The sequence below is a fragment of the Euleptes europaea genome, chromosome 4, assembly GCF_029931775.1.
Source record: "Euleptes europaea isolate rEulEur1 chromosome 4, rEulEur1.hap1, whole genome shotgun sequence".
In the NCBI taxonomy this organism is placed as follows: domain Eukaryota; kingdom Metazoa; phylum Chordata; class Lepidosauria; order Squamata; family Sphaerodactylidae; genus Euleptes; species Euleptes europaea.
In genome coordinates, this window is record NC_079315.1 from 14,882,149 (window position 1) to 14,909,712 (window position 27,564).

The window sequence follows — 27,564 nt, forward strand, 5'->3', positions numbered from 1 at the left end:
TCTTTGGTCCCAGGAATGCATTAACACAGCAATCGTATCAAAATCTATTACAATATTATGGAAATATTCCTCTCCTTTTACAACTGTTACAATAAAGACGAAGGAAGAAAACCAAGCAGAAACTCTCTGTATATAAAGTAGTGGCAAAGAATGGGCATGACCCACCCAAAGTGAAATACTTTGCCTTTTCCACGGGAGAGATTTAATCGTGCGCTTACATTTTCCTGTTGAAATCAAAAGGGAATTTAAAGCGCCTCACCCCCCCGGCCGGATTAAGTCCAAAAGCACCAATGGAAAAAGACATCTTGCGATTACTGTCTGAAGCACTTTCTTGGGGGGGGGGGGATACGTAGTTAAGATGCCTCGTGCCATGCAACTCATCAATATTGATACAACCACCCATTTCCTACTGACTAGGTGACGAAAAGAGCGATATTTATTTCAATAAGTCACCCGCTGGCCGAAGCTGTCGCTTTATTTTATAGCGAGCCATCTTCCGCAATACCCCGAGAGTTTATAAACCAAACCTACCATCATCAAACGAGGACGTGAAGTTCACAAACCTTAATAATTAAATAAATGGTGCTGCAATAAACGGTAAATGTCAGCGAGTTGCTAAGGTGGGAAACAAGCCCCCCCCCCCCGAGTTTGCCATAATTGCCTTCTGAAGTGCCGGCTGGGCTTGGCTAGTATCCAAAACACAGCAGAACTCGATTTTTCCTCTTTATCTGGGCTTGGGCATCTGTGGGGCAGGAGCTCCCTCTAGCGGGACGGAGGAGGAGACCGTCAGCAGGAGCCCCCCGTGCAGCCGCTCGTTCACCCGGAGCTCACATCCGTCGCAAAGCATCCGTGCAGCTATCCGCGCGATGTTCTTCGAATCGTCGAGCCCACTGTGGGGCCGCCCGTCGTAGTCCATGCCCAGCATTTCAAGCATGGTTGACAGTTTGGTCTGGTTTCTGGGAACCTGTAAAAAAAAAAAAAAAGGAATCCGATGATACAGACTGTGATAAGAGAACCTATATATATTTGCACTACTGGGTTGTCATGTCTGAAAAGTATTCTTGACTTTTAAATTTTATTTAATGCCACAGTGGGGGAGGGGGAATGAGCCTCCATGTGGGACAGATGAGAGCACCAGCTAGAACTGCAAGGAAGTATTCACTGTCTTGAAACAGCACGATGAGCAATATGACGTCTCTTTGTCCTGGACCAGTAACAAAGGGGGGGAAAACTTAACCCTAAACAACAGAATTAAGTACCCAGAAGGTCAAGAAAAAATAAAGATCCAAGGCCAAAGGTTAAACAATCTAAAAATTATGTAAGTACAAAATATGTACTTTATTTCAGGATAAAATCTAATACCACAAAATATTTATTTCAGGATAAAATCTAATACCACATATAACACATAAAAGGTAAAGGTCCCCTGTGCAAGCACCGGGTCATTCCTGACCCATGGGGTGACGTCACATCCCGACGTTTACCAGGCAGACTTTGTTTGCGGGGCGGTTTGTCAGGGCGTTCCCTAGTCATCTTCCCTTTACCCCCAGCAAGCTGGGTACTCATTTCACTGACCTCGGAAGAATGGAAGGCTGAGTCAACCCTGAGCCAGCTACCTGAAACCAACTTCCGTCGGGATCGAACTCAGGTCGTGAGCAGAGCTTGGGCGGCAGTACTGCAGCTTACCACTCTGCAAAGGCCTACCAAATTGACATGCTCATAAAACACAATAAGATATAAAATCACACCATTACAGTGCATTCGTAAAAGGAATGCCTGTGCCGGGCTTAGGAGGCAAACTAGCGGCGTGCCAAAACCTCCGCCCGGCGCAAAATCCCCATGCAACCCTCAGAGGGTTGCATGGGAGATTGGCGTATCTTGACAAAAAAAAGGGGGGTGTTCCCGAGACGAAATGGCTCGGGAGGCTGACTAATGTCGGCCCTGGCCCCCAGCTGGAACCGGAACACCCCAGGAATGCCTCCCAGGGCGCCGGAACGCCTCCCAGCTTGCCGCTGCAGCATGTGCCTGCAGCCGGAGGCCGGTGGGAGGCTGCGTCAGCGTCCAGGCCCAGCACTGCTGCGTTCAGGGACTGGGCCTGCACGCCGGCGCTGGGGCCACTCACGCCGGCGTGCGCCTTCTGGGCGCTGATGGTGTGGGCCCTGCGCTGGTTGAGGCTTTCATCGGCCTCCTAAGGCCTTTGGATTGGGCTGCCGGAACATTTCAGAATGAGCTGTTAAGACTCTGATCACATGTGTTTTAGCCATACAGCCTTCTTTAGTGGTCTAAGCAATCAACATTCCAGACTCAAAAATATACATAGATATATATCTTTTATGACTATGCGTGCGTTGTATTTGCAAGATAACATTAAAATATGTACAGTAACTGCAAAACTTCTTCCTGTTTTAGGCTTCCATCTACAAGGAAAACTAATCCTCGTGTGTGTTTCCCTCTTAAAGGAGGGGATGTAATATTGCAGCCATAAATGCAATTATCAATATCTCATAGTTAAGAAGTAGTCATAAAGTCTGGAGTAGTAGTCAAGAAATAAAGTTATTTCCACAGGGTCGTTTGTTTTTTTGCCATCAAGTCGCAGCCAGCTTATGGTGAAGAAGAAAGAAAGAAGAAGAGCTGGTTTTTCTATGCTGACTTTCTCTCCCACTTAAGGCAGAATCAAACCGGCTTACAATCACCTTCCCTTCCCCTCCCCAAAACAAGACACCCTGTGAGGTAGGTGGGGCTGAGAGAGCTGTGACTAGCCCAAGGTCACCCAGCTGGCTTCATGTGTAGGAGCAGGGAAACAAATCCAGTTCACCAGATTAGCCTCCGCCGCTCATGTGGAGGAGTGGGGAATCAAACCCGGTTCTCCAGATCAGACTCCACTGCTCCAAACCACTGTTCTTAATCAATACACCACGCTGGCCCCTATTGAGTTTTCAAGGCAAGAGAGAACAGAGGCTGTTTATCATTGCCTGCTTCTGTGTGGAAACCCCGATCTTCCTTGGTCAACCCTGCTTAGCTTCCAAGATCCAGTGAGCCTGGGCTAACTAGGTCAGGCCTTTCCACGCTTACAATCTCTTCTTGTCTCCTTCTTGCAGCTGTAGTCTACTTCTCATGGACTTTGGCCACGTTGATAAGACTTCGGGAGTGGTTGAAAGACTGTGGGGCTTGGTGGAAAGAACCGCAGGAGTGGTAGGGCTAACTCAGAGTAAACACAAGAATGAAAGAACCGTCGCGGAAATCTGCTCTTTGTCCTGCACCGGGTCATATACTGTCTGGAATCAGCTTCTTCCTGCCAGTTTGCTTTCTCCTCCTCCTCTCAGTCACCTGAAACCATTCTGTACACAACAGACCTTCTTGGCATCTGCTCAAACTGGGACTGCAATCTAGGAAATGTCCTTGTGGGACATCATTATCAGGCAACCCAGACTTGGCCCAGGCAAGAAGGCCCACAATAAGGCAGTGAGCAGCAAATTAGAGCAGCAGAAGAAGAGCTGGCTTTTATATGCTGACTTTCTCTACCACTTAAGGAAGAATCAAACCGGCTTACAATCACCTTCCCTCCCCACAAGACACTCCCCGAGGTAGGTGAGGCTGAGAGAGTGCGACTAGCCCAAGGTCACCAAACTGGCTTCATGTGTAGGAGCAGGGAAACAAACCCAGTTCACCAGATAAGCGTTCGCCACTCATGTGGAGGAGTGGGGAATTGAACCCGGTTCTCCAGAGTCCACTGCTCCAAACCACCACTCTTGACCACTATACCATGCTGGCTCTCTATCAAGCACTTTAATAGCTCGCCCTCAGGAGATCCCTGCAAGGTCTCTTCAAGCCATCCAGAGATCTTGAAAGCATTTCTGATCCTGGATGTCTTCGGACTGACTGACAATGCCACGCGTTAGTCTTTTACAGTTTTCCTCTTTCTTATTAAAAAAAGGGAAAGGTCCCCTGTGCAAGCACCGGGTCATTCCTGACCCATAGGGTGACGTCACATCCTGACATTTACTAGGCAGACTTTGTTTACAAGGTGGTTTGCCAGTGCCTTCCCCAGCCATCTTCCTTTTACCCCCAGCAAGCTGGGTACCCATTTTCCCAACCTCGGAAGGCTGAGTCAACCTTGAGCCAGCGACCTGAAACAGACTTCCGTCGGGATCGAACTCAGGTCATGAGCAGAGCTTGGACTGCAGTACACCACTCTGCGCCACGGGGCTCTTTGGTGCATTTCTTTCTTATTGGTATCAACTAAATGACACGTAACACAGCATACAAGCTTTCAAGTTTCTCCAGAACTGTGACAAGACAATTAAAAAAACAGGCAAAGGAAAATGCTTCAGGAGCTGGTGTTAAGTCCTAATCCGGTCTGTATTAGATGTTCAGTGCAGAGCTGTTTCAAATGTTGTGCCCAACTTCGTTGAGCAAGAAGCCAATAAAATGGTTGGAACCCTTAGAAAACAAAAATCCCAACACGGTTCTAATATCTCTCTAATATCCCTTTTATGGCGGGACAGAACATAAACACTTGGCAATCCCTGAATTAATTTAGGAGATAAATTAAAGATATTGCATGAGATATCAAGGTAAATTCAGGCCATGTTATATAGTTTTACATGTTTTCAGCTACAGAGTTACGAAGACTTAAGGGCACTCATGTTTTCTTAAGTCTTCAGAACGGGGGACTGGAGAAAGAGGCCAGCGCGTTTTTATTCTGCATTTGCGATTTTCAAACATTTTAAACTGTTTTTATAACTGCAAGTCGCCTCTGAGGGCCATGGAGAGGACCAAAAAGCAGCATGCAGGTTAACATATAGCGCATTTCTGAAATTTCTGAGCTACACTCTGGAGGAGCGTCAAACAGATCTCTTGAGAACCCCTGCATTTATAGCACCTCAACATTCCAGGTATATTCTAGCACCAGCTGCATATTTATACTCCGGGCTTTTACTTTCCCACTACAGTGAATCTTGTGGATAAAAGGTAAGAGACGCCCCCCAACACAGACCTTGTAAAAGTTCCCATAGGATTTGCGGATGTTGATCCACTTCTTCGCAAAAGAAGGATATCTCAGACGGCTGACGCGACACTGGATATTCAAAAATTTGCTCATATCCCAAGATCTTAAAGAAGAAAAGAAATACGTAATTTGGGTGTAAAAAGGAATCCTGCTATGCAGAACATTTGAAATTGCCATTCTGCCATAACAGTGGTTCCCAAAGTGGGCAGTACCACCCCCTGGGGGGCGGTAAGAATACCTAGGGGGGCACTAAGAGGCAAGGGGGCAGCAGGGGGGGCGCTAGAGGTGGGCCCCTTCAATTATGTTGTTCACTCATTTACGATAGACCAAGCTATGGCACCATGCTGGCAAATTTGGTACTTTGAAGAGCTGGTACCGCTGGATCAAGTTCATCAGTTTCGTTGAATACATTTCAACTAAAAAGTTTTAATTTGATTTTAAACAGATGTGCAATGAACTGTTACTGTTTTGAAATTTTATTGTTATTATCTTTTTTAGCGCATCATGCAAACCCCTATTTTGAATAATGCTTTTTATAGGACAGGGTAGGGGGCGCTGGGGTTGAGTTTGTGGAACCGAGGGGGCGGTGGTCCGAAAAGTTTGGGAACCACTGTGCTATAAGGATGGGTGGGACAGAAACAAAGCTGAGATGCTTTACATAATTTCATGTGACCCGCTAAGCTCCAGTGGCTGTAAAGATCTGAGTGCAAAACTGTATTCAGGCTAAGGGTTTATATACTCTCTTCAGAAGATTACTTCTCGAAGTGCTCCCAGATACAGAGTTCTCTTTATTGCAGGCACAAGATTGTTCTGCTCAGGTAGTACACAGGTGAAAAATGGGAGTGTTCAGGAATTTAACTATTAATCCCAATATCCTAATCAGTTCAAAATTACAAGAAAAGTTTTGGTTCCTACCTTAACATTGTCAAAACTGCCTATGACACCCCCAAGGTAGCTTAATTTTGGCAAAATCTGTCTCTCTTGAGAGTAAGCACACATCAATAACTCTTTACTGACCCGTCAGTTAATATGGAATAATTGTAGGTGCTTCCCAGTTCCTTCTGTTTCATCCAATCGATGGCATGTTGGAGAACCACAGGAAATTCATCTGCTTTGTCTACAAGGTCCTGGAAGTATGAAATGCCAGCGGCTAGTGAGAACACAAATATTACACGCTAAAAACTGAAGCAAAGAAAGACTGAATGGTTTGCTGAGAAGTCAGATCAACTGGGACTGTTTGCTGAAAAATTTGTCTGAAAATAAAGCTAGCAACTTGCACCAAAGGTTCTGAGTTTCTTCTTAAGCAGATGAGAGGGAGGGCATCTTGGCCATCTTCTGGGCATGGAGTAAGGGGTCACTGGGGGGGTGTGGGGGAGGTAGTTGTGAATTTCCTGCACTGGGCAGGGGGTTGGACTAGATGACCCTGGTGGTCCCTTCCAACTCTATGATTCCTACCCGCAGTGAAGAGGGACTATTTTAATAGCAGCTCCGCATGCTACAACAGACTGATACAGAGTTACCTTGACATCAACATAACAAGTTCATTTACTGCCGAGCAGCGCAAAAATGAAGAAGGGCATGTTTACATCACAGAAATAATTAGGATACCAGCAACAATACTGCTGCCCAGTTGTACCTTCTATTCTGTGGAGGTCCTGGCACAAAAAACAAGCCATGCTACCTTGGCGAGTGGATTATAGCGAATACTAGAATTGAGAACTAAGTAATATCAGCAGGAAAAGGAGACTTCTAATTTAGTAGCCTCAGTCTGTTACAATCACAGTCATGATTGTGGACTGTCATGGAGAAAGTTACCTGAGAGATTCCTGTCAAATTAACGCAGAAATCGGAAAGCTGAGGATTAATCTCTGGTTTCACGTATCGTTGAAATGTGTCCTCCTAGAAGATGGAGTTAAAAGAAAAAGCGATTTGGCATCAATGCAGAGAAACTTATATGTGTTCTTGTTACAGCATTTTAGTACACTAAAAATATTTTAAAAACCAGCTATCCAACCAGAAAAAAGTATGGATATTTAAACAGCATTTAAACATGAAATCATAACGTCGTCATATGTCATGATGACGCATAAATACTTTTAGAGACTGGGATTCCTATAGTCATTCTGTGCGATAGCGTGCAAACAGGGGTGTAATTCTGCTTGTCCTCAGAGGCAAACAAAACCCCAGAAGTGGCTTTTTTACCCCAAAATGAAAAGCAGCCCTGCTTTTAAGACACGAACACTATTGTCTGGCTTGGAAAAGTGCCTTTAAACTAGCAAGATAAAAGTTGTTCTTTCCAAGTTCAACTGCAAAACATGACTCCAGTTAAGAAGTTAAAATAACCCAGTCATTAGAGTTTCTTTAGAATGATTTAAAATGAATGAATTAAAAATCAGGAGCTTATCTGCGGCGTGCTTCTACCTTCCCCTGACTGGAACCAATCCCTGCCTTTAAAGCCCACATTAAACACGTCAGAGTAAGAAAAAAAACCCGCTTCATTTCTGAAGAGGCTATACCACCGTATACCCATTTTGCGTCTCATGTTATATTTAAAGAAGATGTTATTTCCTGAAACGACAGAACCACTTACTATTTCCAGAGTCTGAGTATTCAATAAGACAATAGGAAATTCTATGATCTCATGCGTAAATTCAGCCTGGTTGCCTTCCTTGCAGGTGGCTTCAAAGTCAATAATGCAGATGTAGTCGTAGTAATTCTCTCCATCGACGGGCTGTTTGTGCATCAATTTCTCTTTCTTATAGTGGTTTTTCAGCCTCTTCTTCAAGACATCTTTCACCCCCCTGCCAAAGTAAAAGGAAACCACAGCTCTATCGTCAACTTCACTGAATTACATTGCTCTTTGTTTACCACATATCCTTCCACATCTATCGACGCATTTATTACTTATTGCCTAAATCTGTCTCGTTTTATCTAAATTTAATTCAGTTCTGTTCCAAATTTCTATCGATATAATTGGAAAAAAAATTCAATTTCCCCCAAAATTCTGAGATTGGCCTAATATGTATTAAAGGTGTCAATTTTGCCATGTTCTGTTAGTTTAGTAATCCTTTCATCTCAATCTGGGTATTTCTCTGCTTTCCACTGTCCTGCATATACCGCTCTTGCCGCCGTCACCATAGTTTGTAGTCTTCTCTTCCTTTTAAGGTTTTCTGGATATTATTTATTAGAGTTCCTTTAAAAATTACAGTCCCGTATCCAGAAGTTACAATCCAATATTCAGATACAAAATCCCAATTAGTGAGAAAAAATCCAAATGTTTATTTCATTTATAATGTAGGTGCATCTGAGCAGATGTTTGAAGAGCTTAAAATCCTAGAGCAGGGGTGTCGAACATAAGGCCCGCAGGCCAGATCTGGCCCCTTGAGCGCTCTTAAACCAGCCACTCCCCCCCCCACTCTCAATCTGGGCTGGCAAGGCATGGCCCGGCCCACCCAAGTGAGTTCGACACTCGTGACCTAGAGTGAATGCCATTTTTAAATCTCAAACCAGAAATGAACACCAATAGATGGCAGCAAAGATTTACTTTTTTCCCCCAACCCCAGAAAAATCTCTTTAAAATTACCTCCGTTCGTTTCGTAACACTTGAGCAGCGGAATAAAACAAAATGACAGAACAGAAATACCAGCTATATAAACACTATTCGCCATTAACAGCATCGTTTCTATAACACATAAAGTACTCCATAATCTTTATTTTGCCTACTTAAAAGCCTTATTTTTTAATTCCATTTTTTATTCTACCCTTTCTCTAAGGAGCTCCAGGCAGCATTGATAACTTTATCCAGTTTATCCTCACATAAGGCTTGCTGGATCAGACCAGTGGTCCATCTAGTCCAACATCCTGTCTCACGCAGAGAACCTCATTTACGCCTGTGCCTTCTTTCCTGATTATATACAATCTTTTTTCCTCATTATATACTATCTCACTGGTATTTTCACCCTACTTGAGACGCTTAGAATACGTCCAAAATATGCTGTAGCCTTTTGGGTACGCTACATTCTCATGCATGGGTAAGAACCATATTCAATATTTTATATTTCGCACTATCTGTTACGGTATTGTAGTAAATATGTTTGTAGTAAGTATATTTTGTGTTTTGCAGTTATTTGATACTTTATTTAGGCTGATGAAGTGCTAAGCCACAAAACTAACGTATAAGACGATCTTTTTTTCTAAAAATATTTAAGAAAAAATTGGGGATTGTCTTATACATGGAAGGTGCTGCTCTCTTCCCTGCCTGTCAGCTTACGGGCAGGGAAGAGAGTGGGTGGAGAAGAGCCCGGTTGCCCTGGCCGGCCAGCGACCAGCCTTCCCATGGTCCCCGCTCTCTTCCCCACCCGTCAGCTGATGGGCGGGGAAGAGAGCGGACAAGGAAGAGCCAGGTCGTCCTGGCTGGCCGGCGACTGGCCTTCCCATGGTCCCCACTCTCTTCTCCGCCCCTATTTTTCTACACGCCCCCATGTATAAGACGACCCGATTTCTTAATTTTGTGTTCAAAAAAATAGGGGTCATCTTATACATGGGGGCGTTTTAAAGGTAAAGGTCCCCTGTGCAAGCACCGGGTCATTCCTTACCCATGGGGTGACGTCACATCCTGATGTTTACTAGGCAGACTTTGTTGTATGGGGTGGTTTGCCAGTGCCTTCCCCAGTCATCTTCCCTTTACCCCCAGCAAGCTGGGTCCTCATTTGACCGACCTCGGAAGGATGGAAGGCTGAGTCAACCTTGAGCCGGCTACCTGAAACTGACTTCCGCTGGGATTGAACTCAGGTCGTGAGCAGAGCTTAGACTGCAGCTTACCACTCTGCGCCACGGAGAGGTGTCTTATACACGGAAAAATATGGTACCTTCTGTCCTGGACATTTGTCGTCCCTCTGCACTACAAATATCACCGGTTATCTGCTTTACCAGCATTGCTTGACTGCCTTCTACTGCTAAGTAGAACCATTTTGGCTCATATTACAGAAGAGAGCTATTCAGCACGGACACAGCACAGAACTTTCCAGGTAGAGCTGCCTTATACCATCATTGTGGAAGCAGGATACTCCCATATGCTCAGCTGCATTTGGAGTCCAGGGCAAGCATCTCACCACCTCATTAATCTTCACACTTATGGACTTGCGGCTAGATAAGGACTAATTTGGGATATGCTCTTCTACAAGAACTGCAATTTAACTATTTTGGAGCTCTTTTACTCTTGGGCTGTGACTGTATCATTGTTCTCATTTTAGTTGTATACCACACAGCAGTTGTTTGCATACGTGCTGGATGTTTAGAATTACTTTGGCGATTTTTGTTAGTAGTCTGTTTTGTTAGACTCAGAAGCACTCTGCATCAACCACAGACACATTCTTATGATAACTGGAGATTATTTTTGATTATTCTGTGGCGGAGACATTCTTGGCTTCCTATGCTGTTCTGTTCATTTGGTCTTCACACAGAGGCCCATCAGTTTCCCCGGAAGGCCAAAAAACAGGGCCTAGAGGTCAAGGCCTTCCCCCAATGTCGTCTCCCAGCACTGGTATTCAGAGCTTGGCTGCCTCTGAATGTGGAGGTTCCCTTTACTCACCATGGCCAATGATGGACCTATCCTCCGTGAATTAATCTAACTGCCATTTAAAGCTATCTACACTTGTAGCCATCACGAGAGTGACCCACTTAGCAGGCTTCACAGAAGAGCAGGGATTTGAACCCGGGCCTCGCAGATCCTAAAATGACACTAACCTCTAGACCACTCTGACTTTCTAGTGTAGTTCTCCTACTAGGAGAGGCACTGTTACTCCCAGTTTACAAATGGGGAACTGAACCTAACAGATAGATGCCGTCCCTCCATTTGAAGGAGCGCTTGGATTCAGACCTTCCATCTGCGCTTTCCATTTTCTCATGAAGCTCATGGCTTAACATTTCATCTGCACAACCATTTAAGTTTCTTACAAAGCTGCACTTCTCTGTCAAACTCTCCTGCCATTAATGTGCTTCAAGCACTTTGAAGAGACTTCTTTTACCAGAAATCCCTACTACAAAATTCTAGTATTTGTAATTACAAACCCTGAAATTACAGATATATGAGACTTTAAATATATATATTGTTAGAGCCAGGATGGTGTAGTGGTTAAGAGTGGTGGTTCAGAGTGATGGACTCTGATCTGGAGAACCGGGTTTGATTCCCCTCTCCTCCACATGAGCGGTGGAGGCTAATCTGGTGAACTGGATTTGTTTCCCCACTCCTCCACACAAAGCCAGCTGGGTGACCTTGGGCTAGTCACACTCTCTCAGCCTCACCCACCTCACAGGGTGTCTGTTGTGGGGAGGGGAAGGGAAGGTGACTGTAAGCCAGTTTGAGTCTCCCTTAAGTGGCAGAGAAAGTCAGCATATAAAAACCAACTCTTCTTCTTCTTCTTAACCGATATGGAATTCAGCTTTTTCTAACTAGGCTGTCTCACGTCCTCCTTAGTCCACAACTAATGTAGTTCTGCTAACATTAAACTAAGTGCTTTCATGTGGCAAACTTTCTCTTCATGTCTTCTCCCCATATTCTCTCTTCCTTCTTCAGACTGTGAAGCCCCCCTTAGAAAAGAGATCCCTAACTCATCTGTGTGTGTCTAAAGTGCCACCAAGTCACAGATACCTTATGACAATCCCACAGAGTTTCCAAGGAAGAGACAAACAGAGGTGGTTTGCCATTGCCTGCCTCTGCATAGCAACCCTAGACTACCTTGGTGGTCTCCCATCCAAGCAGGGAGGATCTGATTTCAGACTAGATTTAGATCATGGCTTTTCACACTCTCAACTCTGTATGTTTATTTTATAACATTTTTACTGTGAAGAAGACTGATGTCATCTCTGCAGACACAAATTCACGGTTTTGAGAACTGCAAAACCAAGCGCCTGTGATAATATCTTCTAGATGGAAAAAATGCCCAAAATAATCTTACAGGAACCTCTGGAAGAGCATGACATTGTGAATGGATTAAAGGAATTCATTTACCAAAAAAATATAAAGCATTGCATGAATATACAGCCTCATGCTACATAATTAAAAATTCATCCTTGTTTTATGATGAATAACCTTTGGGCTAAAATGTACATTAAGTAGAAAACTATCTTCAGATAGATTTCCCCCCCTCAAAAAGCACTTTATTTTTTAAAAATCCAACTTAAATTTTAAAAATCCGATTTTTATTTTTTTAAAAACATTCATTGATTTTTATCCACCCTGCATCCAAGTACTAACCATGGCCAACCCTGCTTTGCTTGAGATCAGATGAGTGTGGGCTAGCTTGGGCCATCCACAATAGGGCCTCTACATACATTACGCACACAGGTCACAAACAATCTTTTGACCTTAGAGAAGACAGTCCCCCAACAAATGCTTACCTGGTGTCCAGCTTGAATTCAGCAAGTTTAGCTCTAAGTTCATCTCTACTCATTCTATTGATAAAGCCGTTTGTCAAAGAAATTTCTTTGTATACTGGGTCACTGAAGTCACTTGAGCTGGACGTGGATTTCTGTTTATTGTCTTCTTGACCATCAAACCTACAGCGCTGCTTCCCCTGGAAGACAGGCCATAGGGTAAGATTAGATTATTTAAGATCAACATCATCATCTTTGCCCCCCACAAATCTCAAAATAATACTTTGACCTGTCGGCTTATTGAGCTACAAATAAATGAACATGACAGACAGTGGTCCAGAAAACCATATGGTAGTCAGAGATGCAGCATCAAAATATGATGCTTTCTCTTTCTCACTCACATACATTCAATTTGCATGAAAGTTTGGAAATTAAGTTTGTCACAATTGAAATTATGGGACCCTTCTAAGTCCAATAAACGTGTATTAGTCAGCTTCATCCAGTCTTTTAGCCATACTAACGCACAAGCCTCAGCATATAATTGAAAATTTGGGAGTGCTAAGCCCCCCCTTTCTTTTGTGCCCACCAAATATTTATAAGCAATTCTTGACTTTTTCCCTTGCCAGATGAAATTTAACAAGTCTTTTTTCCATATATTAAAATACTTTACATGAGAAATTATGGGTAAGTTCTGAAATAGGAATAACAATCTTGGTAATATGTTCATTTGGATTGTTGAGATATGACCCAAAAAAGACAGTCTTTTATCATTCCAATTATGCATCTCCTTCTTAATTTCCTCCCATAATGTTAAATAATTGTTTATAATCAGATCTTTATTTTTTGTGGATATCCAAATCCCCAAATACTTTGCTTTGCTTGTCTTCTCCCATCCTGTAGTAGTTGTAAAAATCTTCTGCTCCACTTTTGAGAGATTTTTAAATATTATTTGTGTTTTTTCTTGATTTATTTTGAAACATGAAACACTTCCATACATATTTAATATTTCCAATAATTTTATCTGCTGATTGATTAAAATTTGGTGCATGGTTCATTCAACATGGCCAGGTCTGTCTGCCAGCTGGCCATCACTGATGGATAGGGTTGCCAATCTCCAGGTACTAGTATACACAATGTATTTTATTTATTTATTTAGTGATTTATAACCCGCCCTGCCCGCCCGAAGCGGGCTCAGAGCGGGTAACATCATATAAAAACATCGCTACACCCACAATGAGAATCTAAATTTAAAACACTAAAATCCCAATTAAAACACAAAATTACAAAGTTTCGAATGGCGCCTAACCATACTTGCATTGCTGGGGATTTGCAGCAGGTTATCCCTCCGTTGACATCAACAATATAACAGAAGGAGGGGCAATAGGGAGGCCAGCAGATGATACTTGCGGCTATCCTCAGCCATAGGCCTGGCGGCACAGCTCTGTCCTGCAGGCCCTGTGGAACGCTTTAAGGTCCCGCAGGGCCCTGATGTCACCAGGCAGAGCATTCCACCAGGCCGGTGCCAGGGCCAGGTGCATGACCTATACTGTTTTCTTGCTGTCATCGTAAGTATATAGGTGTTATCCTGGTATACCCCTCCAAAGATCTGGTCCCTGGCCCTAAGAGCGTGTGGCTGTCCTTAACAAGAGCCAGGCTCTTGTTAAGGATAGCCACACGCTCTTAGGGCCAGGGACCAGATCTTTGGAGGGGTATACCAGGATAACACCTATATACTTACGATGACAGCAAGAAAACAGTATAGGTCACACAATTCATTAATAACTACAAAATCTACAAAACCTAAGCTCAGCCAGGAGGTTATTTTAAACTAAGCTCATGTTGGGAATGGGTAGACCTCATAATGTAATTCATTGATATTCAACACAGGACCATACATGACCCGATCAATCACTGAGGATGAAGCACGATTAATATCTGAAGCAAAACCTACAGGGCAGCTTGCTCCATCAGTAGGGTTGCCAGGTCCCTCATCGCCACCAGCGGGAGGTGTTTGGGGCGGAGCCTGAGGAGGGCGGGGCTTGGGGGAGGGGCTTCAATGCCATAGAGTCCAATTGCCAGAGGGGCCATTTCCTCCAGGGGAACTGAGCCCTGCCGCCTGGAGGTCAGTTGTAACAGATCTCCAGCCACCAACTGGGACTTCTTTGGGATTATTTTGACGACTTGACGCATATTTTTGATTAGGACTATATGGTGAAGTAACCAGTTTATATGTTATCACTCTACTATTGTTGTCATATTTGCGTTCTTTATTGTAGGCTGCTTGGATATATTTTGCTTATGCCTAAATGAAATATGTGATTTCCATTGAACTCTTATATTTAGTATTTTTATTCACTGAGCTGTGGTGCTGCCCAATTGTTTGAACCAACTGGAGGTTGGCAGCCCTAGATAAGTGTAATTCGTCCTGACAGGTTCCCCTCTTGCGTTGCTGCCCGTCTAACGTGGCCACTCCTGGGGCATTAAGACACGGGTTTGGACACGAGTTTATTCGGTGGCTGCACCAGCACCCAGCTTAGGGGAGAGGGGAAAGTATGCTCCTGGCAACGCGGAAGCTGCGAGCTCGCATAAGATTGCAGCCTCCCAAGTCTATTAAAATAAATTTACACCGCCACCACACCCAACACGGGAGTCAGAATCTTGTATGATTTCACACGTGACGATGTTCCCTTAAGACAACACGCAGCGCGGGGGTGGGGGGGAGGTTTCGAACGCGAAAAGCGCGCGCGCCCGCCCGCTCCAAACCCCGCCCCTTTTCAAGCGGCCGTTGCCGCCCAACGGCTCCAGCCGGGTCACGTGGTATAGAGGCCTCCACAACGGGACGGCACTAGCCGGCTTGATCCGCGAGACGGTGCGGCGTGACGTAACGCGATGGGGGGGGGAGAGAAAGGGAGGCAAGACTTACGGGCGGGCTCGAAGTGCGGGCGGCCGTTTTTTCTTCCCTCTCTGTCAGTGGCGGCTGCGGGACGTTCTCTTTTTGCTCCCCCATCATCGCCCTCCGCCTGACCAAGTACGAAAGTCCAGGCGCGGGCGGGCGCCAAAAAATTAAAAAGTGAAGAGGGGGAAAAAAAACCCTGAAGGTGGAAAAGGAGGAAGCGACGCGACGAGCCAGAAAGCGAGTCCCGTGTCGCTCCGCCCCCTCCTCCGTCGATGATTGGTTACTGGAGGAGGCGGGACGTCAAGGAGGGCGTGGGGTTTTACGGGGAGACTTCGGACAGAACGCCCGGGGAGGAAGGGCGAGCGCATGCGCGGTTGTCCACGGAGGCGGCTGATGCGTGCGCAGTTTTGTAGGGCTTAAGAGTTGAGTTTGTCGCATCTGCGGAGGAAATAATTTTTCTTCCTGCGGTTTCAACAGAATCACAGAGTTGGAAGGGACCACCAGGGTCATCTAGTCCAACCCCCTGCACAATGCAGGAAATTCACAACTACCTCCCTCCTCCACACCCCCAGTGAACCCTACTCCATGCCCAGAAGATGCCCAAGATGCACTCCCTCTCATGATCTGCCTAAGGTCATAGACTCAGCCTTGCTGACAGATGGCCATCTAGCCTCTGCTTAAAAACCTCCAGGGAAGGAGAGCTCACCACCTCCCGAGGAAGCCTGTTCCTCGGAGGAACCTCTCTAACTGTTAGAAAAACTCTTCCTAATGTCTAATTGGAAACTCTTTTGATTTAATTTCAACCTGTTGGGTCTGGTCTTACTGGAGAACTTGGTTCAAGGGGAGGAGGGGCTGCTAGTCCTGTTAATGCTAGGCAAATGCTTATCCTGGGGAAACAGTATGCTGTGTCAAGAGACCTGCTCTGAAAACTGGTGTCCTGTGAAGAGGAAGGTCATACTGTCTGTACCCTTTTAAGGGTAAGTTAGGACCTACATGAGAGCCAGTGTAGTGTAGTGGTCAAGAGCAGTGAACTCTAGGGAACCAGGGGAGACCACCAAGGAAGTCTAGGATTGATACCCAAAGTAACAGCAAACCACCTCTGTTTGTCTCTTGCCTTAAAAACCCTGTGTGTGTGTGTGTTAAGTGCCGTCAAGTCGCTTTCGACTCATGGCGACCCTATGAATGAAAGTCCTCCAAAATGTCCTGTCTTTGACAGCCTTGTTCAGATCTTGCAAATGGAGGGCTGTGGCTTCCTTTATTGAGTCAATCTCTCTCTTGTTGGGCCTTCCTCTTTTCCTGCTACCCTCAACTTTTCCTAGCATGACTGTTTTTTCCAGTGACTCTATGGGGTTCCTCTAAGTCAAGCATGACTAGAGGGCAAAACCAAACCAAAATACAGAGTCGCTCAGAAAGATTGCCTTCACCAGTTTAGCCCCTGTAGGGAAAAAAAATGAGTATCTAATAAAAATTTAGATGGACAAATGTGGTTGAAAGCATTGTTCTCTTCAGAGTAAGGCTGCAGTCCTATGCACAGTTACTTGGGGGTACATACCAGTGAGATTTACTTCAGAGTAAATATGGATAGAATTGGGCAGCATTCTTTCCCAGTCCTTTCCCTCTTATATTCACTGGAATTGCTTTTTCCTTTTTTCCCCCCTTTTATCCCTTAGAAGCTCCTTGATCAATTGATCTTGAGCAGCATATATCTAGTGCTGGAGGGATATAAGGATTGAAACAAATCTTGCCACTGACAATGTAGCCTTGGGGTCCCTATCGCTTAGTAAAAAAGGCATTATGTCAGTCACAGAGGCATTGGATTTGTATATTGTGTGTGTGTTAAGTGACGTCAAGTCGCTTCCGACTCATGGCGACCTATTTGTATATTAAAAGGGGGGAAATATAGTGTGATCGAAGTTCCCTGTAAAAGCGGCATTCCAAAAGGGCATGGGCTAATGTGTCAATAGAGCCAGAAGAGCAAGGGCAGATCCTGTCTGAGTACGGTATATTCAGAATTCTGCCCTGCATTACCATAGAAGGGTTAGCATTCAATCTAGCCAAGCAAAAAGCTCTACAGAGACGAGGGGTTGTCAGATAATATGTATAGGCAGGCAGACTACGTGGAGGGGGTATTCCGAAGAACTGGGATGAACAGATGCGACGAGCACAAAAAGTAGTGCTGTTATAATCGAGCTCTTTAATGCGCTTTTTAATTTTGGTAAAAGCTTCAGTTTTCCCAAGATCTAATAACATATCCTGCGAGAAGCCCAACAACGACAGTTTCTCATCTAAGATTTTTTGCCATGAGGATTTAAAAGGGTCATGCTTCAGAGAAGCTAGGAACCCCTCAGTGCTAAAGCACAGTTTAAGGTGTAGTTTAAAGGCGGCCAACCACGCCCTAGATTCAAGTGACATTTGGAATTGCTTTTTCTGCTCATTATCGTTTTGGTTTACATCCTTTGAACTCTATCCGGCTTTTCAAGCTGTGGCGCTCCAAATAATTCGCAAATATTCAGGCCAAGCAGAACTATTTCACTTATGCTGCCACCGTAATACCAAAACCATTGATGTTCTTTATACAAAGACTTGGGGCTGCCTGTAGTTTACTGGGAGGCACTTTGCTTTGAATCTTTAGTTTTAAAAATCTTTACACATTATTCTACCATAGATATAGCCTGGTGAAGTAGTTAAGAGCAGTGGTTTGGAGGGGTGGACTCTAAACTGGAGAACTGGGTTTGATTCCCCACTCCTCCACGTAAGCAGCGGAGGCTAGCCTGGTGAACCGAGTGGGTGGTGAGCTCTCTTCCCCTGGAGGTTTTTACACATGAAGCCAGCTGGGGGACCTTGGGCTAGTCACAGCTCTCTTGGAGCTCTCTTAACCCCACCTGCCTCACTGGGTGTCTGTTGTGGGGAAGGTAAGGTGATTGTAAACCAGTTTGATTCTCCCTTAAGTGGTAGAGAAAGTCAGCATATAAAAACCAACTCTTCTTGTTGTTTCTATTTCATCAAGCGGCCACAGGAATGTTTATAAGAGGGCACAGAGAGGGGATTTGGATGCAGCAGCTTTGCGTCTGGCATCTTTATTTGCAGTCTTCGCATCAGTCATCCAGGTGCTATCAGTAGCTCGAACAGTTGACTCCTTTCCATTTGGGGGCACCGCCCTTTCTTGCTGACCTTTCTGCGTCGGCTTTCCGTCTGTTGACAAATTCAGTCATTTGTTAGGAGACGACCAGGATGTTTGCTAATATTTCCACAGCATCAGAAGCTCAATATAAGTGCCTTTCTGAAATGCTGAAGGAAGCGCGATAGTCCACAGTTGAATAAAGAAGAGCCATCAGTCCTTGTTAGAAGGAAAAGTCATATTTAAATTTTACTCTTTCATTCCCTGTTACAGTAGCATGTGGCCTGTAAGCTTCAAAAATTAAACGGGTAAATTGTGGGATTCACTGCCAGTGAAGGCAGTGATGGCCTAGGGTTGCCAACTGCCAGGTAGTAGCAGGAGATCTCCTTCTAATTCAACTGATCTCCAGCCGATAGAAATCAGATCACCTGGAGAAAAATGGCCGCTTTGGCAATTGAACTCTATGGCATTGAAGTTAGGGTTGCCAGGTCCCTCTTCGCCACTGGCGGGAGAATTTTGGGGCGAAGCCTGATGAGGGCAGGGTTTGGGGAAGGGAGGGACTTCATTGCCGTAGAGTTCAATTGCCAAAGCGGCCATTTTTCTCCAGGTGATCTGATCTCTATCGGCTGGAGATCAGTTGTATTAGCAGGAGATCTCCTGATACTACCTGGCAGTTAGCACAGGAACGGCTGAAATAATTCAAAGTAGCTCTATGTTAAACAAGATATATTAAAGTGCATAAGGTGACCATAAACACAAACAACATTAATATACCGTATGTACAACTATATCTAAATAGTCCCGAAGGTACATATGTTCAAAAGTTCAAAGTAAGTAGAACTGGAAAAAAGTCTTCATAGATGAATGATGAGGGAATATATTAAAGTGCATAAGGTGACTATAAACACAAACAACATTAATATATTGTTAGTTACCTTCTGTATCCCTTTGGGAACGGTTGAATTCGTCTGTGCAACTATGTTTTTGATTTGATGTATCCTGGATTGGAACCTATACTTGTCAGTAAACATAAGTTGCGTCCTTCATCCCTATGGGAGATTTCAAGAATATTTTTAAAAAAATTGGACATGGAAATATGCATATGAAATGACTCCAATTTAAAACGGGGCCGAAGAAGAAAAGAAACGATCGTCTCCCTCATCACTCATCTATGAAGACTTTTTTCCAGTTCTACTTACTTTGAACTTTTGAACATATGTATCTTCGGGGCTATTTAGATATAGTTGTACATATATTAATGTTGTTTGTGTTTATAGTCACCTTATGCACTTTAATATATCTTGTTTATCATAGAGCTACTTTGAATTATTTCAGCCGTTCCTGTGCTTACTTCCTAACCTGTGGTAATAGTACAGGGGTGTTAATTTTGGTTGCTTACTACCTGGCAGTTGGCAACCCTAATTGAAGTCCCTCCCCAAACCCCGCCCTCCTCAGGCTCCGCGCCCAAAATCTCCCGCTGATGGCGAAGAGGGACCTGGTAACCCTATGATGGCCACAAGTACATGTAGCTTTTAAAGGAGCCCCGTGGCGCAGAGTGGTAAGCTGCAGTACTGCAGTCCAAGCTCTGCTCACGACCTGAGTTCGATCCCGACGGAAGTCAGTTTCAGGTAGTCGGATCAAGGTTGACTCAGCCTTCCATCCTTCCTAGGTCGGTCAAATGAGGACCCAGCTTGCTGGGGGTAAAGGGGAGATGACTGGGGAAGGCACTGGCAAACCACCCCATAAACAAAGTCTGCCTAGAAAATGTCAGGATGTGACGTCACCCCTTGGGTCAAGTATGACCCGGTGCTTGCACAGGGGACCTTTACCTTTAGACATAAACATGCTGGACTAGATGACCAGTAAACTGATCCAGCTGGGCTCTTCTTAGAGTCTTCCTTTTAAAAATGGCCCCTCTGATTAATCAACATAAGCTTGTTGATTAGTGTACTAATTAATACCAGTAATTACTTGTAATTATTAGTAAATTAGTACTAGATATTTATTAAATGTATCTTCTTCATGATTTATGGATGTCTGAAAAGGATGTATGATGCTAAGAGGATTAGTAACTGTGTTGACTGTACTGCAAAAATACTCCTGAATCTTCAGTAGAGAATTAACCATTTAAAACGTAATCTCTTTTTCTTGGCATCTGACACACACATGACCAAGTTAGTTTCTGACTGGTGAATAAATAATTATTACATTGAGAGATGATGTGGTGTAGCGGTTTGGGTGTTGGGACTGCAGGTTCAAATATAGGGTTGCCAACCTCCAGGTACTTGTACAAAGCTAAATAAAGCACATATACTGCAATATTGCAGTATATGTGCTTTATTTAGCTTTGTACAAGTGCAGACCTTTGAATTCTACTCTCCTATTTTGTACTTGTAGCCCAATTTTGAATACTAACCTCCAGGTACTAGCTGGAGCTCTCCTGCTGTTACAACTGATCTCCAGCCAATAGAGATCAGTTCACCGGGAGAAAGTGGCCGCTTTGGTAATTGGACTCTATGGCATTGAAGTCCCTCCCCAAACCCCACCCTCCTCAGGCTCCACCCCAGAAACCTCCCGGCTGTTGAGAAGTTTCATGGAACATTAGGAAGTTCTAAGCCAAGCACAAGAGCCCTGTGGCGCAAAGTGGTAAGCTGCAGTAGTGCAGACCAGTGGCAGACCTACATTTTTGGGGCCCTGAAGCTTGAACTGTTATGGGGCTCCCTTCGCAACCAGCAACAATAGGGCATCGTCCAACAAGGTCCAAAGGGCCTGGCTGCCCTTGCGAGGACCTTGAGGCTGAAATGGTGGAGAACAGGGGGGTGGGGTTGGAGTCCTTGAAAATGGGCCATGCAATGACAAAATGAACTACAGAACTGTTGAGGATCCACTGCCAAAATGTAGGCTGTGAATAGATTCTGGCGAGCTCAGTGAGCCCTCACACCTGAGGGTTTGAGCGCTGCAAGCCCCCAAGAAATTTTTGAAATCTGACCAATTACAGGGACATTTTCAGGCCATGTAAAATGGGCATTAGAGCATATTCTAAAGTCAATATTAAGTACTTCAACCAATTGACTTATTCTAAAGTCAATATTAAGTACTTCAACCAATTGACTTATTCTAAAGTCAATATTAAGTACTTCAACCGATTGGCTTATGATTCGATAGCTAAAAAACTCCATCGATTTTGTTGAGAAATTCACTCATTAAAAAAAGTTGCTTCGGGGGCGCCTCCGGGATTAGGGGCCCTGAAGCTTAAGCTTCATTAGTTTCACAGTAGATCCGCCTCTGGTGCAGACCGAGCTCTGCTCACAACCTGAGTTCGATCCTGATGGGCTGCCTGGCCAAGTTACTTGAGGTCAGCGGGCTTAGAAGATTGTAACTCTGTTTAGGATTGCACTGTAATACTCTCAGAACTATTATAGTAAGAACAACTAGCTACTTCAGATGGATGATATCATAGCTAATAATCCTGCTTGTTACAATCAAGAATGTTGCTTACCTACTATACATTTTTCCTTTGGAAAATGTAGTTTTCTTTGGACAGGCTGTGGCTTCCTTCCTGTGCTGGGAAACTCCTTAGGGGAAAAAAATACAAAGCTGGCATAATTTTTTTAAAAATCTGTGTATTGAGCAATTGGTACAACAGGGTAAAGAAATAATTAAAGAGAAAACAGGCAGGAATGAAAGTTGTAATAATGAACAATAATAAAGCAATGTAGCAAAGTGACTCTCAGTCCAATCCTGGGCAGAGTTACTCCAGTCTAATCCCTGTGAAATCAATGTGCTTAGAATGGGGTAATGCTGAATAAGATTGCACCACTCCAATGCAGTTCTATGCAAATTTACCTGGGAGTAAGCACAACAGAATATAGTGGGATTTACTTCCAAGTGTAAGAGACTGGGCAGTTCCTGATTTATAGCGTAGTTTGAATAATGACTTGCCCTTAGAAAAGTCTAAACTCCCCCCCCCCATTTGCAATAACGCTAGCCTACCTTACAGGGTTGTTTGTAAAAGATTACAAAACCAACAAAAAAGATGGTAAAAGATTACAAAACAGCCTGTGCAGAAGGACAGGCAGCTGCAGTACGACTGGAAAAGGTTTGGAAAGCCAACCCAATCTATGTGAATTGCTTTGAACACTCAAAAGTGTTATAGAAGTGCTAGGTACTATACTGATAGCGTTGTTACTAGGTTGTATTACCCTGTTAATTATTTATTAGTGTGTATGTGTGTAAAGTGCAGTCAAGTCGCAGCCGACTTATGGTGACCCCTTATGGGGTTTTCAAGGCAAGAGACTAACAGAGGTGGTTTGCCAGTGCCTTCCTCTGTATAGCAACCCTGGACTTCCTTGGTGGTCTCCCATCCAAATACTAACCAGGGCTGACCCTGCTTAGCTTCTGAGATCTGACGAGATCAGGCTAGCCTGGGCCATCCAGGTCAGGGTTTATTAATACCCTGCCCATTATGGATATGAAACAGTAAAGCACAAACTAGATCATGTATAATTCTATAATAGAAGAAGAAGAGTTGGTTTTTATATGCCGACTTTTTCTACCACTTAAGGGAGAATCAAACCGGCTTACAATCACCTTCCCTTCCCCTCCCCACAACAGACACCTTGTCAGGTAGGTGGGGCTGAGAGAGCTCTAAAGAGAACTGTGAATAGCCCAAGGTCACCCAGCTGGCTTCATGTGAGGAGCAGGGAAACCCGGTTCACCAGGTTAGCGTCTGCCGCTCATGTGGAGGAGTGGGGAATCGAACCCGGTTCTCCAGATTGAAGTCCACCGCTCCAAACCACTGCTCTTAGCCACTACACCACACTAAGAGTATCTTAGCCAGCGGATCCTCTTTCAGGCGCTCTCTGTAACCAGAGTTTCCACAATGCAGGATCCAACACAGACCCTGTGCCAGTTTGCTGTCAAGTAAGGCTACCATGAGAGAACTCTTGTTGTGTTCTAGCCATTTCCACGATAGCAGACTAGCTATTAATGTGGCAGCTGAAAGAAAAGGCCAAGTGCCAGGGAAATGCTATGTGGGTGAGACTAACCAGAGTGCAGGCTCCATCGGGGCCGTTGCTCGAAAGGGATGCGAACTCGGCAAAGTGGCAGCTGGTCAGGGAGGAGCGGTTGAGTTCCTGCCTTTCGGGTCAATGCCCAGAGCAGCCAAGCAGGTCTTCTGACCTCTAGAATTGGAGGAATGTTGGACTCTTTTGTGTGAGCCAGGCTAGGCTGAGTAGTGAATGCATAAGAATCTCCCTTCCCTCTAAGTCTAAGCCATGTATTCTTGCATGGAGCAGCTGAATTGCTCAGATCCGCACTTACCACCAAAGAAGACTATTGGGATGGGTTAGGCTGGGGTTTTCCCAAAGCAGAATTGATTTACTTGGTGTTGCTTTTTTAATTATTATTTTTATAATTAGGGTACAGAAAAAAAAGATAGGGAAAGAAAAGGGGGGATGATAATAAAGACATTGTATATGTGTCCAAGTAACATTAAAACAATGCATACAAGCATCCACTATCCACTCTTGTTTCAACCAACACTAATTGTTAATTCATTTCTGTTATTGATCTATTGCTGATCTACTAAACCTATGGTTATATCAAAGGATTAAAAATATTTATCTTATATTTCTTAATCCTAGACTATCAATCATTACATACATACTCTATATTATATCACAGACTTCTACATATTCTATATTTCAGTTTAACATTTTATCTCTGTGCCCTCTAAAAAGCCAATGAAAAACGTAGTTTACAGGTTTATGCAAGGGTTGCCAACCTCCAGGTGGTAGCTGGAGATCTTCCTCTATTACAACAGATGTCCAGCTGATTGAGATCAGTTCACCTGGAGAAAATGGCCGCTTTGGCCATTGGACTCTACGGCATTGAAGTGCCTCCCCTCCCCAAACCCACCCTCCTCAGGCTGCGCCCCAAACATTTCCAAGTATTTCCCAACCCGGAGCTGGCAGCCTTAGTTTATGCCTGTGTTGTCAAGCAGCAACTCGGGGAGAAGGGGGGCGTTCTATTCCTTGGGCTTCCCCGAGTCTTGCCATCAGGGGCTGAGCAATATGCTTGCTTCTGTTTGTGAAGAAACAGCAGACTACATAGAAAGGGGCTCTCAATGCTTTCACAATGAAAAGGTGCCTGAAAAAAAATATGAGATTATTTTGCTCCTCAAACAGGGCCGCTTACTCCTGGCTGTTCAGCAAGACGCCTCTTTTTGGCTTCTGGGTGGCAGTCCAAGTATCTGTGGACAAAGAAAACACACATACCCTTGTTTTAGTTTTGACCTACAATGCAGCGCCTTATTGTCCCAGTTATCATGAGACAGAATCCACCAGTGGGGAAAGGGAAGGACGGGCAAGCTTGAGCAGCGTCCAAAGAGGCCTGGCCGAGGCCGCAAGCCCCTTATCCGATACCGTCTGTTTATTCAGAAATAAAACGAAGCTTTTCTTTCACGACTCATCAAGAGCTGCCTCATACTGAACCAGACCCTTGGTCCATCAAAGTCAGTATTGTCTACTCAGACTGGCAGCGGCTCTCCAGGGTCTCAGGCAGAGGTCTTCCACGTCACCTACCTGCCTAGTCCCTTTAACTGAAGATGCCGGGGATTGAACCTGGGACCTTCTGCAGGCCAAGCAGATGCTCTACCACTGAGCCACAGCCCCTTCCCGGTCAAGGCCAGAGAAATGACATTTTGTGTCCTGTTGCTGGGTGCCTTATAGCAAGAACTCTCTCCTGAAGACAACATCATGAAGGACAATCATTAAGAAGCTGGGTTCATTTATGTAAAGGGTATTTAGTTGTTGTAAGAACTCCATCAGAAACTACCCCTCAGTGATAAGGGAGACCAAATGTCTTTTGGAAAACAATATCGATAGATATAAACAATAGCTTGGATCGAGGGTTGCCAGCTCCGGGTTGGGAAATACCTGGACATTTGGGGGTGGGGACTTAGGAGGGCGGGTTTGGGGAAGGGAGGGATTTCAATAGGGTATAATGCCATAGAGTCCACCTTCCAAAGCAGCCAAGTTCTCCAGGTAAAGTGATCTGTCGCCTGGAGATCAGTTGTAGTAGCGGCAGGTCTCTAGCTACCACCTGGGGTTTGGCAACCCTACTTAGATCCCACCTAGACTTTCCATGAGTACATGAGATTTTTGCCAGTCCCCTCTCCTACGGAAAATTACTAATTCGCCCTAAGCTGTTCTTGGGGGGACCCTGTCCTCCAGGAGCTGTATTTCTGGGGGTTATTTTGGGCTGCCCTGGCGCGTGTGTGAAAATCACCCCTTCCTTTTCGTGCGGAAATTCTAGGCAGGACCAGGCAAATGTAACTTCCAGCGCTGTTTCCACCGTAGCTGTAAATGCCCCAGGTAGTGAAATTTCAGGGATACTAATCCACAGGCAGATGTTTCTCAGATTAGAAAGGGCAATTTCTGGCTATTTCTCTGCTGTGCTCTGCTTTTAACCAAACCCTTACCTTTGGAGATAGGAGTTGACCTTGAAAGTCAGCGGCATATACAGTTTCGTTCCTCCTTCGGGGAGCCATTTGATGGATGTGTTGACTCCGACTCCAACGTGCCCTTTAGCTCCTGAAGAAATTGGCATCCCTTCCCCGATGGGAGACAACGGCAGCACACGAGGCTATTGGTGAAATCCATCCGTGCCAAGCGCCTGGGGCTTTTCCACCTTCCCCCCCAATTGCTCTTGCCTCATTGTGGCCCCACCAGGTAAGGATTCCCTTCCCTCTGGTCCCACTGAATGTATCTGAACTTGTTTGTTGTGGTAGTCATGGAGGCAGAGTACACTCATGCACGCACACTTGAAAACCGCAGCAAGCATATTCCAAACCTGAAAGTTGGAGCTCTCGAAGAACTGACAATCTCATAATCGGACTCCTCAGCCTGTGGCTGGGAAGGCACACTAACAGTGCATTCCTAAGGAGAGTTGCTCCAGTCTTAAGTCCATTCATTAAAACGAATGGGCTTAGAATGGAGCAACTCTCCTTAGGAATGCACTGTAAGCGCTTGTCTTTCAGCTGTCTGTATTGTTTATGCATGGGAGTTTTACCTAAGGTTCGTGGCTGGCTGGACCCACATTTTCCTGTTGGGAATCTTGGCACCAGCGGTCTCCAACCTCAAATCGAGTCCCTGCCACTTGAAATGCTGCTTTGTAATTGGCTTGCTTTGTAGAGCTTACTGTGAGAGAAAATCCCCCCCAAAACGATTGGATTCCCGAAGGGCCCTCTAGGTCTCCCTTTCCTTAACTGCCTCTGCATTGGGTTTTACTTGGTGCCGCAAACTACTACTACAGAGCGGAATGTCATGTTGAAAGGGGCAGCTTTCTGAAGAATTTCCATTCCTGGTTTCCCCAGCAACAGGTTTTTATGTTGCCGAGGCGGTCAAGAGAGCCGGTGGGGTTTGTTGTAAGAAGAAGCATTTCCTAAGAACAATGTGTGTTGCTTAACAATTATTATTCATTCCTAACGTTGGTTTGATACAGGCATCCGCTGCAGCCTGGTATAATCAGTTGACTGAAGCTTGCAGGGAATATTGTAGGTTGGGGCATTATAAGCGCTGTGTTTTTGCCGACCATATTCTGTTATGCAGTACATTTCTTACTGTGTTCCTACATTCTTCTTTCAAGGGATGTTGGAGGGCATAAAGGTTGTGGGACAGGATTAAAAACCTGGGAGGGGGAATTGCAGTTAATTAGCGCTTTAATTATTAAAACGGGGGCTTTCTGAGTCGCCTCTGCCTGTAAATCACTCCTGCCGACACAGTTCACTCCCTAATATGAAACAGGTAGTTTTGGGTGGTTACTGTGTAGTGAGTAAATGTAGAGTATTTGCGGCCTCAGCATTAAGAGAACTAATTATTCTTGCCCCAGATCCTCTCAAATGCCTTATTTGTTCAGAAGATTAAGACTACGTCTCAACACTTTAGATTTCTGTAGTATTGGTTGTTGTTTTTTCTGTTGTGGAAAATTCTGGAATTTAAACCTACCTGAGCATTATACCTCCTCAGTCCTTTTAGCCTTAAACTCAAATATCTGGGAAGCACAGGCAAAAACAGGAGCTTAACAATGGTTGCTCATTCTGTATATGCTCAGAGGCATGCTTTCCTTTATAAAGGCCAGTTACAGCAAGGTAGTTTGCAGTTACTG

General features: G+C 44.6%; 1 protein-coding gene across 1 annotated transcript; it reads right to left on the reverse strand.

The window, feature by feature from the left end:
- Positions 1–687: 687 nt before the first annotated feature.
- On the reverse strand, positions 688–15,389 carry ERI1 (exoribonuclease 1). The gene is made up of 7 exons (XM_056848594.1): positions 15,306–15,389; positions 12,407–12,582; positions 7,599–7,809; positions 6,824–6,907; positions 6,026–6,135; positions 4,997–5,111; positions 688–964 (listed from the first exon to the last, which is right to left on the reverse strand). The coding sequence occupies exons 1-7, from the start codon at positions 15,387–15,389 to the stop codon at positions 725–727; spliced, it is 1,020 nt and encodes a 339-aa protein (XP_056704572.1). The 3' UTR covers positions 688–724.
- Positions 15,390–27,564: the final 12,175 nt, after the last annotated feature.

Bases quoted from the DNA above. Each gene is read 5' to 3' on its own strand.
- ERI1 (XM_056848594.1), bottom strand. From the start codon at position 15,389: ATGGGGGAGCAAAAAGAGAACGTCCCGCAGCCGCCACTGACAGAGAGG. The intron at 6,908-7,598 runs GTAAGTGGTTCT...TCCATCTTCTAG, and splicing joins ATACTCAGACTCTGGAAATA to GAGGACACATTTCAACGATA. The intron at 5,112-6,025 runs GTCAGTAAAGAG...TTCTTCTTTAAG, and splicing joins TATTCCATATTAACTGACGG to ATCTTGGGATATGAGCAAAT.